Source organism: Oculina patagonica, chromosome 8, assembly GCF_052425735.1.
Source record: "Oculina patagonica isolate OP01 chromosome 8, crgOcupat, whole genome shotgun sequence".
Lineage (NCBI taxonomy): Eukaryota > Metazoa > Cnidaria > Anthozoa > Scleractinia > Oculinidae > Oculina > Oculina patagonica.
In genome coordinates, this window is record NC_135765.1 from 25,122,775 (window position 1) to 25,137,117 (window position 14,343).

The 14,343-nt window shown below is 37.8% G+C and overlaps 1 protein-coding gene across 1 annotated transcript; it reads left to right on the plus strand.

The window, feature by feature from the left end:
- The first annotated feature begins 77 nt into the window (after positions 1–77).
- LOC144663572 (ankyrin repeat domain-containing protein 42-like) lies at positions 78–14,043 on the plus strand. The gene is made up of 17 exons (XM_078524577.1): positions 78–228; positions 302–456; positions 1,562–1,669; positions 2,981–3,026; positions 3,453–3,526; positions 4,001–4,078; positions 4,526–4,583; positions 5,199–5,296; positions 5,437–5,506; positions 5,614–5,646; positions 6,902–7,027; positions 7,438–7,494; positions 7,696–7,788; positions 7,977–8,054; positions 10,841–10,967; positions 11,661–11,802; positions 13,240–14,043. Exons 1-17 carry the CDS (start codon positions 222–224, stop codon positions 13,390–13,392), a joined length of 1,503 nt encoding a protein of 500 aa, XP_078380703.1. The 5' UTR covers positions 78–221; the 3' UTR covers positions 13,393–14,043.
- The last annotated feature ends 300 nt before the right edge of the window (positions 14,044–14,343 follow it).

Here is a 14,343-nt window from a genome sequence, read left to right on the forward strand (position 1 = left end):
GGAATTTCCCCTTCTATTTGCACGGTTTCCCAGTTCCAGTCTGACCGGACTGACCGGTCGTCTGGACCGGAAATGCAAATTATTACAGGACGTCGAGCCACATCGCTGTTTTTGTGGACAGCGGCGTTCTACATGGCAACTGAGTGTTGTTGGAATGTGACCGCCATCTTCGAAAGTTCGTTTTCCTCAATCTTCGAAAATCAGTGTTTCAAAATATCAAGATGCCAGGTAATTATGATATTTTAGCTAACTGTCTTCTAAACTAGCAATTTTCAGATTTTTAATTAATTATTTTCTTCAGAGAAAGTCCGTCTTGCTAATATACACGAAGCTGTCCGCTATGGCGATGTATTGGAACTTCAGAGTATGGTCCAAAGGGGCGCTGGAATAAACGATCTGGATGCTAAGTTTAAATTCACTCCATTACACTGGGCAGCTCACCATGGAAGCTTAGAGGTACGAATATTTTCACACAATCTTTCCAAATTATGAATGTAAACTTGTGTTCTAATCAATTAAAACTTTTAAAAGGTTTATTTTTTTCTGATAAGAACATAATCAATTTTAATTACATGTATACTTAAACATGTACACCGTTACCAAATTGTACCCCGCTGGGTACATAATGATGTAATTTTATGTACCAGATGCTGTGTCAAGTTTACTATTGGCTAGCTTGTTATCATGAATTGCATGTACATGTATTGTTTCTAATTATCAAAATAAATGTAATCCTGAAATTCCCAAGGTACCAATTAATCATAAGACAATCAGCATCCTACTGACCACTTTTGGACTAAAATTTCACCTTGGCTTAACTTGTTATTTGTTGTTATATCATCACTTGTGATTTCTCCACAAGAACACATGTATCTATAAGATCTTGATTAAGTCAGGCTAGGAAAATGAAGAAAACAATAACTAGTCTGCATAGACTTCAGAGGATTTTGCATGCATTTATGTCTTGATATGAGGCCCTGCTACATATAGGGTAAAATTCCAACAAGCAACACAGTGTTGAAAACAGCAATATGAAGGCTGTTAAGTGATGACAAATGACTGGACTTGTGTTGAGTTAATTCTGACAACAAACTACGTGTGCAGACCTTTCAAAATTGTGACATAAAAAGGTTTGAAATTTGGGCATGGGACATGCATTCCCACCCACCCCTCCTGCCCTTCTCACTCCCTAACAGGGTCCCTGTTTTATATTGTACTATTAACAGCAAAGCCCACAAGGTCTAAAAGTAGAATGCAAATGATTATACCCCCACAAAGCTCAGGAAACAGCATGTTCTGAGAGAAATAGAAGGAATCTTAAGACAAAGTTGTTGTTTTAAAAAAGTGTTTCAGGAACACTGGCTGTTTTACAAAGTGTTTTTATTTGTCTGAGTCGTGATGACACTCGCGGGCTTCGCTATTGTTGCACTGATCACAATGTGCACTCAAGTAAGAATTGTTGCGACATACATGTACATGTATGCACTGAGATTCTTCAATGAATTGGAGACTTTTATTTCTAATTTAAGGTTTTATCCCATTTTTGTGTATTATTTCTTAGTGTCTACACTGGCTGCTTTGGCATGGAGCTGATCACTCAGATAAAACTCCCCAGGGATGGACGCCGTCACATCTAACAGCAATTAGGGGACAAGATGCTTGCCTGCAGGTGATGCATTCTTGCACTTTCTTCTATTGTTTGTTTGGTTCAATTTTACCCTTGGTTACCGTACAGGTGTACATGTAGAAATGTTTTATTTTCCTTTGTTTTACATGTTACAGGACATGATTGCGTGTTTACTGTATAATAAGTTTTTATTGTTGAAACGACGGCTACTGTTCTTACTCACACCTGACTGACAGTATTCACTTTGATTCCATGTTGACAATTCTTCTAGTTAATTCACACTGATTGTAATCATTTACATTAATTGTGTAATTAAATCCTGCAGTCCTTGAGATCATTGTTTTATCAATAGCGATCATTTGGACTTTGATTTCGTAGGAATACTGACTGAGGCTCTTTTATGAGTCAGAGTTATTAATGTTCAAATGCAAAAGTAATGTTTTGTAGTTAAAATGAGTTTCACAGGTCAAAATTACATGTATCTTAAACAATTTGATTTGTGTTTTCCTTATTATGTTAAAACCGTAAATAATCCTTGGACAAAGAAAAATACAAATCAAACTAGAATAAGTTTAAACTTGAAAGTAAATGAATAAGCGTTATCAAGTTGAATATACTTGGAAAAAAGATTTTCCGAGTTCCCCCAACGGGAGTCGAACCCATGACCTTCCAGAATACCGGGTTCGACTCCCGTTGGGGGAACTCGGAAAATCTTTTTTCCGAGTATTCAACTTGAAAACTCTTCTTCATTTACTTTCACTTTATCCAAGTTGCCATTTCACTTTACATTTACATGTAAGTTTAAACTTATTTTGACCTGAAATTCATTTTTTTAAAGTACAACATATGTACATATAGGGAGGCGTGGTGGCCTAATGGTTAGCGCACTCGACTCTGAGTCGAACGGGCCGGGTTCGAGCCCTGGCCAGCCAGGGCGCTGCATTTTGTTCTTGGGCAACATACTTTACTCTCACAGTGCACAGGTGACTATAAATGGGTACTGGCAAATTTACTGCTGGGGGGGGGGGGTAACCCTGTGATGGACTAGCATCCCATCCAGGGAAGAGTAGCATTACTCCAAGTCGCTTAATGCCACAGAAACCAGGATGAGCTCTGGCTGTATGGGCCACTTGGCTTGAACACAGACTTTACCTTAATGTACATAATTACATGTACAGCTCTTTAGCCAATTATCACTGTTAAATTCCTGAATATATAGATCTTCAGTAGAACATCTAAATCTACAGTAATGTACATCAATGACACTTTCATCTACAATAATGCCAAGTTTGAGGCTGCTTCTTTGCATGAACTCATTTTCCAATTTTGTTTCCTTTTTTATCAAAATTATAGGCTTTGGCTGCAAATGGTGCTGACCTCAATGAGAAAGACAATCGAGGTAGTTTTAACAGTGATTTTATTAATGGTTATTAGACTTATGGTTTCATGTGCCTCTTTTGTTGATGCATTTGATGGTCAAACTCTAATAAATGCAACTGAGATTAGAATAATCCCATTTATTCTAACATAAGATATTTTATTGTTTCTTTATGCTCTTATTTATTAATTATAACTATTCGTTTGTTGAACAGCACAAATAATTAAAACTGATTTTCCTCTTGTCAGTCTGAAACCTGGGAAAACACCGTCAATATAGCAAAAAGAAGTGCATAATTTGCTTTATAAAAGCCCATTTGTGCCACATAATTTGGACTAAAAATGTAAATTGCCACTTTTTCCGCACCCTATGAGAAGGCCTGTAGTATTAAAATAGAAGTTTAAATCTGACTTCATCTCCTGGCATTCCTGTACTTTTTCTCAACAGGTTGTACTGCAGCCCATCTTGCTGCAGCCCATGGCAACTCTTACTGTTTGCAATCAATACTGAGGCATGGTGTGGTGAGTTGACTTAATGTTATGGACATACAAATTGTACATGCAGCTATCAGTAGGGGTGGTGAATGGTTCTTTCAAAAATGCGTGTCTCGCAAAATTTTAGCCAAATTTCAGGGGTCTCGTTGTCTCGATTTTTTCTTTGACGCCTTCTCGGAGTCTCAATTTCTTTTGCAAGGCTAAAAAGATATCAGTCTCGCCATCTCGCAAAGTCTCGCATTTACCATTCAACACCCCTATCAGTATTTACATGTATAAGCAAAGGCTGTAGGTATTGGGAAATGAAAAGGGTGCGACAACTCTACATATAATATACTCATATTGTTAGTTGTGGTGAAAGTTTTACTACACATATTCATCACATTCTGGAGCATTCTTTCTTTCTTTTTATTTTTGAGGGGAGGACTCATCTTAAACTTTATCTTGCCGTTATATTAGTCAGAATTTAATTGTGCTTAACTCAGTTCTTATTAATTTCAGGACATCAATGCTACTGATAACATGGGCTGGACCCCAGTACACTGTGCTGCATTCCATGGAAGATTGGGCTGCCTACAGGTAACAACTGCTCTTTTGCAAGAATTAAAAATAAATAAATAATTAAAATAAATTTGAAACTCATTCAATTTTAATATGATTATTGATATCCCTTGAGGAGAAATTCATTTGAGAAACCAGGCATCCCCTCCCCCTTCCCTAAAAGTGTACACGTAATACATATTGCAGACTAAAGAAATAATTATTTAGAATAGTGCGATGCTCATTTACATTGCATCTGTCTTCATAATAATTATTAATAATTATTATTAATGTAACTACACTGTAATACAGTATAATCCCGATTTCTTGATTCCTCAGTTTATTGAACCTCCCGATTTCTCGAACAAATTTTTTTTGTTTCCTTCGGATAATACTTCCCTGAAATTTACCCCTGATTTCTCATTTCTCAGGATAATCAGGATATAACTGTAGTGCAATATTTGATTTTTCTCTGTTTGTTGTCAGCTTCTTTCCAGATGGGGGGCTAGTGTGGATGAAGTAGATCATTCTGGAAGTACACCAGGTTGTTTATCAAATGAATGTATTTGTCCACATTAACTCAAGCATAGTGTAAACAATTAATTAAGTGTCCTGCCCCATGAGCACTTCATAATGTACAATGTAGCCTGCAAACGGGCTCTCACAGGTGAAAGACCAACTTTGTTCCCAGGGTCTCTATCTCTCCACCCCCCAGAGTCCCCCCCTCTACCCCCATCTGGAGTGAGAGAAGAGAGACCCTGTACTGTACCCTGTACTGGGGGGCAGGGAGAGAGAGACCCTAGGAATGAGTTTGGTGGAAGAGAGAACTTGAGTGAAAAACTAAGTTAAATGCATTCTGGGTAGGAAGGTTTTTATTTTTACTGTTTACCCCACTCAGGAGCCTGTTAATTAGCCAGTGAGTTTGTAATGTAACATCGAGTGTCTGCCCACAAATGATAATATCTATACAGGACATGCAACAATCAACCTCATTGTGGAGTAACAGATGCCTGCAAAATAATGGCCGCGTTAGGAATAATTTAATATTTAGACAACGTAAATTTACCAAGCTAAACTTTCTCTGACAACATTATAAACTTGTCTAACATGGTCATCATGAGATTTTCTTAAATTGATTTACTTTGATTCATTGTTTCAGCTCACTTGGCTGCAAGTGAAGGTCACCTTCCTTGTCTCAAGTTTATTGTCTGTGCTGGAGCAAGTATTGACCACACCTTGAATGCTCGAAATGATCAGGTACACACTTAGTTAGACTACCAGTAAGTCACACAATGCTGATATCTTTGTTTGTTTTTGTTTTGCTTGCTTTTTAAAAATAAATAGAATGAAACTGTTTTTTTTTTTCTTCATATTTTTGCATTCTTTTTACTCATTAGGGAGACACACCTAAAAATCTTTGCCAGCAATTCTACAAGAAGGACTGTATTGACTACCTGAATGCAGTAGGTAAGTCAGTCAAAAAAGACTATTTTACAGTAATTTCGTATGCTCCACTCTATGCCAGCATTTTGTTGAATTTTGCATTTATTTATTTATTTTCTTTCAATTTTTAGAATATGACCTGCTTCACCCTGAAGATGAAGAAAGTAAGTTTACATTTGAAGCTCCACTAATGGCCACCTCTGATTACCTACAAAAGGCAGAATAATCTTGTTCCGAGATCTCTTGATCTGGGAACGAGATAACTAACGAACCACCAATCCATTTTACTCTTATTGAATCCTTCCCTTCTACAGGCACTTTATTATAGATCTCTCAGGGCGGATAGACTAAGTGTAGAGTTGTTTGATGGTATTTTCGTACCTTTGTCACTAGCTGTCATTATGCCAAACAGAAACTTTAATTAATTTTGAACATTCTATAATTTTAAATGTGTGAGAACTGTTTAATTTTTAATGTAGACTTCTTTCACTGTAGTAAGCATATGCTACATGCATATCAATTTTTGGACTGAATTTATATATATCTCGCCAAGCCCTGCAGAAAGAAGTATGAAATGTGATCCCAGAGTCTGTAGCATATTTTCCCAAAGCAACTGGTAAACGTAAAATTTACGGTTCTTACACCTACATACATGTAGGATGTTAAGTTTCTGTTATGTGTATATATCCCAGGGGGGGTACTCCGGGATCCAAGTGACGGGGATGTGCGAAGGATTTTTTTGGGGTCGAAATTTTTGATTCTGGGATTTTTTTGGGTAGGAGAATTTGGCAGGTATTTTTTTCGGGTGACGTGATTTAAATAGGGGATTTTTTTGGGTATTAAAATCAAACTAAAGTGCCTTGGCGCGGCCTTGGCAATTTAGGGGTAATTTGACTAGGGATTTTTTTGGGCGTTTTTTTTTTGGTCCAGGGATTTTTTTTGGGTAATGTCGGGAGACTTAGGGATTTTTTTGGGTCCTGAGTTTTGCCTCTATTCGATCATCCCCGTCACTTTGATCCCGGAGTACCCCCCCCTGGGGTATATATATATACCTTAGAATACAAATTAGTAAAGAGTTTGCTTGATACATGTGATTATTTGGAGGCAGTCATACTTTAGCTCCCACCAAAACTCCCCAAGGGGGTAAAATGGGAACTACAATTTGGGCAAATTTTTTCTGGAAAAATGGGATTTGGGTCAGTGGGACTGGGAATCACAAACAAAATAATAAAAAATGGAACTGGGATCGGGATTTGGGACAATTCGGGAAAACAATAGCCTGAAAAATGGGATTTGGGTAAAAGTTGGGCCAGGAACCTCATAGTTGGTGTAAGCCAGTTGAAATGGTATCTTAACACATGTATGCCCTTAAAGAGTGTAGTGTTATCAGCTTTCACCTATGTACACTGTATTCTTTAGATCTGGCTTTCCCAGCACATGTTGCAGCATACAACGGTGACCTGGCTCAGCTGAAGATGTTGATAGAGACTGGGGTGGTGTCTGTGAATGAGCGAGATGACAAAGGATCAACTCCCGCTCATAAAGGTACAGAGTATCTTTAACGTGGACAAAAATTCCTATATAATGCGTAGTACTCTATTGCAGTCTCTTGCGGACTATTCTTACCATTGTAAACTGCTTTCTGCCAGAAAAATATTTTAGCTTCACTTTTAGCAGCCTTCATTGTAAACAAAAAGCAACTACTGTCTACATGTGCACGGTAGCAGACTAGAAACAGACTAGAAGCACGAGTACAGTTTGTAAGAATAACAATTTGAATGTCACACAGTTTTAGTGCTGTTGTAGGCGGCCAGGTAGTATTGTGGAAACAGTTGAAATCATATTTCAAAGCGATGTTATGTACGTTTAAAAGAGCTTCGACGTAGACTACATGTAGCTTTGCGTCTTGGTCCAGTTTACACTGTCCACACTTAATCTTTTCTGTTTTGTTATAGCGGCAGGAAATGGTCATGTACAAGTTTTACAGTGGCTTGTTGAAAATGGAGCAAATTGTAAGTACGTAAAAGAATGAGGTAGTGTTAAATTTTATTTATTAAGGGAGTGAAAGGAGCAGTTTGTAGAATTGAAGTCATTCACGAGCATAAAACTTAACAACAAGATAATAAAGAGATTTATTAAACTTAAAGTCAACATATTGCACAACGTATAAAATGTAATCAATCAAAATTTATAATTTTGTTTTAAATCTGCAGTGAGAATTGTTAACTCCGCTGGGGAGACGCCGAAAGACGTTGCTCGTAGATTTGGACGGCTGGGTTGTATTGCCATTCTAGGTGGCGACTCAGGTAACTATGGATTTATAATTATGATCTTTATCAAGTTACACGTTCTTGTACATCTTGGGCAAAATTATTACGTTAGGACGTCACCCACCCCAGCCTCCCCCTACTCATATCCCCATCCCCGATTTTTTTTTTTTTGACTCTGTGTGTATCTTGACTTATTTGCTATTGTTGTTCTTCTTGTTTATCAGACGATGAAGAAAACCTCGTAGACGAAGGAGCCGAAGATTTCAAGCCTTCTGAACCACAGTCTAAAGCTGAGGCCAGAGGTCATTACCTTGTGTGTTACTCTGCTTTATTTATTCACAAGAGTAGACCAAATTATAATATATGGTTGATCAAGTGGTTCTTCTGTAAAAGCAGATAGAGTGATTACCAATCCAAACGTCTTCAACGAGCCATGCGCATGCTAGCACAAGGAAAAAACTAGACGCTTCTTCGATCTTTAATTTTTGATTTATGTATTCTTTTTTTGCTTCTCGTAATGTCACATGTTGTCTTTTATCACATCTTTTCCTACCCCACCACCTCTTTTGTTTTTTTATGAAAACCCCTTTCATTTTCTCCTTACTTGTAATATTTATGACCTTCAATGTTTTCAGTTGTCGTCTCTGTCTCTTCGTCTTATTGCAATCCAGAGCAACACACACGCTGTTCTTTCATTCTTGATTCACTGATCAGTTCTTGCACTAGTGCTGTTGCTTGCTTTTCCTCCTCCAAATGTTCATCTAATTAGAACCTCCAAAGTAAGATTGTTCAATTACTCCATCCATTCGTACTCACACTTAAACAAAAAACGTGCTTTAACCTCTTGGAGGATCGCACTGTCAGCCGTTAAGAAGCCCTTTCCTTTTTGAACTTCCAAAGCTTGTTTTTTTTTAAGAATCTGTACCACCTTTTACGTTCAAACTTCTGCTTATATGTCTGTTCATAGTGTTTCTCTTATTAAGGCATAACACAAACTCCGACGCAAAAACCAAAACTGGTCGTTACTTTAAAGTCTCACGGAATCCACAAGCTCCTCCCGATTGAGTACTTTATTTTCCTTGTTGGTGTTGACGTTACCAACTGTTCGCCAATGGCGTTAATAATCTTGTGTCACTTTTTTTTAATTGAGCACTAAATCTCCTGATTTTCTCTGACAAAGCCTGACGCTATTAAAAAACGTCTGCTGTCCAACATTTCTTCAGTTGCCCTCCGCCACAGCGCAGCAATTTCTTTACAAACAAACGCCCTTATCCAGTCTCGTCCTGGTGAAGACATTCTACTCTTCTGCCCTTCTCTTTCTCTTCTTTGTTCTCTAGCTTATCCATTTCTGCTCTATGACGACCGAGATCCGGAAGGTAGTTACCCTCCATCTTTTGCTTTGGAGCCCTCGGCAGAGCTTGTTCAAGAGGAAACAAAGGCGAAACGCCTTGAAGATGCTCAAGGTATTGAAATAATCCACAATTTTTTCGCCTACATCCACACTTTCACAACGACTAATACATCCTTGGTTCTGGGGTTTTTCTGGCTGATGCTATTTTTCTCGGTTTCTAAATCATTCCCATTATGGCCCTATTCTCCCAGAGGAGACTAGGATTCAGATGAGATAAATTATTTCAATTCTTAAACTTTTCTGTTCCAAAGTCAGCTTTGAATTCCCTTCAGTGTTTGCCATACATTGTAACATCCTTGAGAGAATTATAAAAGGCTGGTCAAAAGCACCCTTATCTCGATCTACCCACTTGAATAGTACCACTAGAAAGCAAACCTTCTATTGTACAAACCCTCGCTCGTTCATGTATATAACGGCATATCCTTGTCTCCTTGCTGGTTTTGTAGCAGCGTTTGCCTTCATCTTCTTTTTATTTCTTCCTCGAGCCAGATCGTCTGTCATTTTCACTAATTGGGTATAAATTAGACAATCTCGTCTTTGGGTGATGAGTATGCATTTGTTTCCGAGCTGTGTAAGAACACAGCTACTTTCTACTAACACCACTTATAATAATTTTATTTCTTATGGTAAATTGGTTCGTAGAAGCTAGAACTCTTTCCCGAGGTCTTTCTACAATGACTTATTTGCCGTTGCCTTTGCTTCCCCTGTGCATACTATTGGTTAGACCAGTGAGAGTGGAGGCGGAATTTGCTCAGACGCTTATATACAAGGTCAAATTCACAGCTGCACTGTACTTACACGCCTTTCAGTGTTCCGTGCATAGCGGCTCCATCTTTCCACGTGCTAAACAAACAACACGGATCAAAATCCGCCAATCAGAGCCCACTAGCTAGCATGACCGCCTAAACTTGTGGGCTCATACCAACACCGGTATATGCATTGGTTTTGATTGGCTCATTCCAAACAGCACGTTGAAAGACGATGTCGAAAGATAGGTATGCACGTATCACTGAAAGCGAGTAAAATTGAGCTATTGCACGTTTTCTTATGTACAAAAGTATTTTCAAATTGAACGAAACCTCAAAATAATTGCTTCCTAAAGTAAAAAAAAAAAAACACCAAATAAGTAATAAACCGAAAAATAAACAAGGATGACCAAGAATGGTGAAGATTAAAACGGATTTCGAACGACAAACCTGGACGGAAAAAATAGGAACTCCATGTTGAGGGGGCTGTGTCACGGATTTTAGCTAAATTTAGGCATGGGTAATGACCATCAAATTCGTTGAAATATTAAAAAAACCTCATAAAACAGTGAAGGAACATTTCAATAACACACCAAATACAAAAGAAGGTACGGATGGCCAAAAGTAACGAAGACTGAAACGGATTGCGATATGGGTTTTAGAAATATTGTTGGGCGGAACAGTTTTGAAAGTAATTCTTGTTTGCGTGTAACTTTAAATTATAACGCCCGGGAGACACATTTGGTTGCAATGAAGCTATAGTTTTGTCATTTAGATCCATAGAAGTATTTATATTTGCTAACATTAAGTTTCAAAGCAAGTGTTTGGCAAAACTTAAAAACAAAACTTAACTCAGCCGTGACATAGTCCCCTTTAAGCAGCTTGATCACTGATGATGACTTAATTTTCCCTCGACTCTCTTTGGTTACAGGTCGAGCAAAGCGCAAGATTGATGAACTAGCTCATCTGTTAGATGTGGCTAAAATGAACTATAGACAGTTAGGAGGTGTGTTAGATGAGGATCAGAAGAAACATGAAGAGGAGAGAGAAAGTGCTCGGTGAGTAAACATATTCATCCGTCAATACTTGTAAATAATTGGGTCGTGTATATTGGACATGGATGTGCAAGGTGCCACATGAATGGCTCGCTACCCTTCGAGAGAACAATTACAACAAACAACAGGAACAGTGCCCCTAGCCCCAAAGAAAATGGCAACAGCTACACTAGAGGAACAGTAGAATAACTAGATTACGAGAGCCGCTAAACTACTGAAATAATTTGCGGCGAGTAGATTCTTCAGCTACACAACCGTAGCGTCTTTAATGTTCTGATAACGGCGAGTAGCACACTTTCAAGTTTGTCCTCGAAGTTGTTAGTTATCCTCACTTCTTATAAGTGGTTCGACAAAATGGAATCACTGTTTTCTTGTTGGGGTTCTTTCGACCTGAATGTTGATATGTCCTTTGACTTCTTGAAATCTAAGCCTTGTAAATTTAGTCTTTTCTGGATATCCTAAAAAAGCGACCAGCGTTTTATAGTTCCCACGTCAGTTTACTTGCATGGCAATCCTTGCGCTTCGTAATGTGGCAAACCCCTAAGAATTATCTTAAACTGGGCTTTGACGTGCATGTAATGAGTGACCCTTTTTCTACCCGAAGCAGAAGTTATTTTTAATCGAAACAAGGACACACAACCCAAACGTTATTACCATTTTTAGCACTTAATTTACATCGTGGTGTGTTGAATCCAGGGTTATCCGTGAGTTAGAAGCCCAGCTTGAATATGAGCGAGAAAAACGAGAAAAACTGGAAGCCCAGATGGACAAACTGCGGGCTCAGATTCATACTCTAACTCTTCAACTGGAAGATGAGCGCAGCAGACACGTCACAGCGGTGAGGATTTGTTGTTGTTGTTGTTGTTTTTGGTTTTAATCAACTCCCTTTCGGTCCAAGTACATGTTAATTGACTCAATGCCCAATTCCCTCTATGAGACATGTCTGCAGGGAGTCATGAATGAGTTGTATTAAGCGTTGCGAAGTCCTCGATATGTTTTGTTGAATACAATTACCGGTACCATGATCCTCAGAGACGGAATTGGGTATTGGTTTTTCTAAAGGCACAAGAATAAGCACATGAATAGCAATCCTATTATGCTGTCTAGCTGACAAAGAATAAGCATTTATAAGCACAAGGACTAATGCATTAATGCAGAAACCTAGTGACGACAGCGTAAGAAGAACGAGACAGCGTTTTTGTTCTTCTTGGGCGCTTATGCTTATGCTTGTGTTTGTGTGTTCGTTCCTCTTATGTGCTTTTGCTTGTTCTTATGTCCAGACAGTGAAAACCAGCCTCAATATATGACAAAATAAACTTCAGCAATCTCGTTAAACATTCTAACAGACCATAATTTTATTCGTATTCGTATTCTCGGTATTGGACTGGAACTAGCTTGCAATAGAGGCTAATGCGGGTAAGAGGAAATCCGCCAGGACTTCGAGTAGTTATTGGACAAAATTATGTACCAAAACTATTTACACCTGATTGCAAGCTTTTGCGTTACTGCTTCAAATATATTATCGAAAGAAATCTTTTCTAACAACACCACACATCGAAAACACATTTTGAAGTTCCGCTGAATTCCACTGAATCGCTTAAAAGATGCAAGCTTTTGCCCATAGCTTGTGAACTTTAAATATCATTTTCTCAGACTCTGATAAGAAATTGTTGTACCAGAATTGTTTCCACCTTATGGCAAACTTTTTTGTTACTGCTTCAAATATCTTATCGAAAGAAATCTTTTCTAACAACACCACACATCGAAAACACATTTTGAAGTTCCGCTGAATTCCACTGAATCGCTTAAGACGAATTTACAAAATGGCTACACGTGAGATTTTGCCCATACCTTGTAAACTTTGAAATTCATTTTCTCAGACTCTGATAAGAAATGGTTGTTGGTGTTATCACGGATAAATACTTACATCTTTACCTTTTATCAAGGGAAGGAAATAACGCAACAGGATTTAAATTATTCTGGAAATTGATTTTTGTCCAACTTTAATAAATATTACTCGACTTCCTAGTGGATTCCGTCGTAATCTTTTCAAATACACATGTATAAAGCTTTTTTTTTAATGATATTCCCCCGCATCAGCCTCTATTGCGAGCTAGCTCCAGCCCAATACCGATAATACGAATATGGTCTATTACACAACTATCACTCTCATTTTGGGTTACTTCTTTCACCTTGCATTTAGTTTTTGTATTTTGCTCATGAAGTTACATATTTTTGTTTCAATTGTTTTTCATGTTTTTGATTTGCGTTGCAGTCTGAATTTCACCGATCTTCAACCACAAACCAGCAAACCGCTCTAAGGCGCAAGAAAAAGAAAAACAAGAAACTTGACACAACCACTAGTGGAATATTTGTCAGAAGAGGTGTGTCGAGCCCAAGAACAATCCACTGCCTTGATAAAGACTGACGGACTCCTCGGCCAAACAAAAAAACGAATACTTAGAAAACATATTCAAATATTTATAAAATCTTCTCCTGCTCTTGTATATAGTAACGGTAGATGTGTTGATGTGTACGAGTAGTTCTAAGTGTTTCGATCGTGCTTTGAACGCAATTTATAATTGTAGGGGAGAAAGGCAGAGTCTTCTTTCAAGCTCTCCAGGCCTTTCTAGGCCAGCGCCTGTTTGTACAGCATAAAGCGATTGGGAGTATTGGTATTCCTCCCTGGATGGGATGCTAGTCTATCGTAGCTCCAACACCGAGATAATTATGTTATGTAACTCGTGGAAATGTCGTGTAACATCAAGTCAACTCCCCGTAGTTGATGAATTCCTCATCAGTCTTATCACTTATCACATATCTCACTAATCATGTTTTAGTGTAGTAGAGAGGAAATGGATATTGAGATTGATTTTGGGAGTTTGTGTTTTGTTAGTAAGTATCGGAAGATTTAACATTGCCTGTTGGTGAAGTTATTTTATAATTTATATTTGTCATGAACACCTATAATCGTAATATTCACTTGTAAATGCAACATTAATTTTATTACCATGATTGATTTGTATGTTTTATAATATATTTATTTGATAAATATAATAAAGGTACGAAGGTTTTCATAGTCTTTTGTACTGCGTTATTTGAATATATACATGTAAGCAAAACACGACACACACATATGTTTGAAAGAAACGTCACGAACAGCGCATGCGATAAATGAAATGATTGTCCTATTTTTTTTTTTTTTCAAGTTATAAGACACCTGAATGTTTCTAAAAATTACAGTAACCATTTTTAATTTCAATTTCTTAGCACTATTTCGGTGTTTTTAATTTCTAACTTGGTAAACTGTTTTATACAGGTCTTCATTTGGAGGTGATTTTTTTTTCGTTAAGCTTACGTATTCGGTAATGCTGGATTT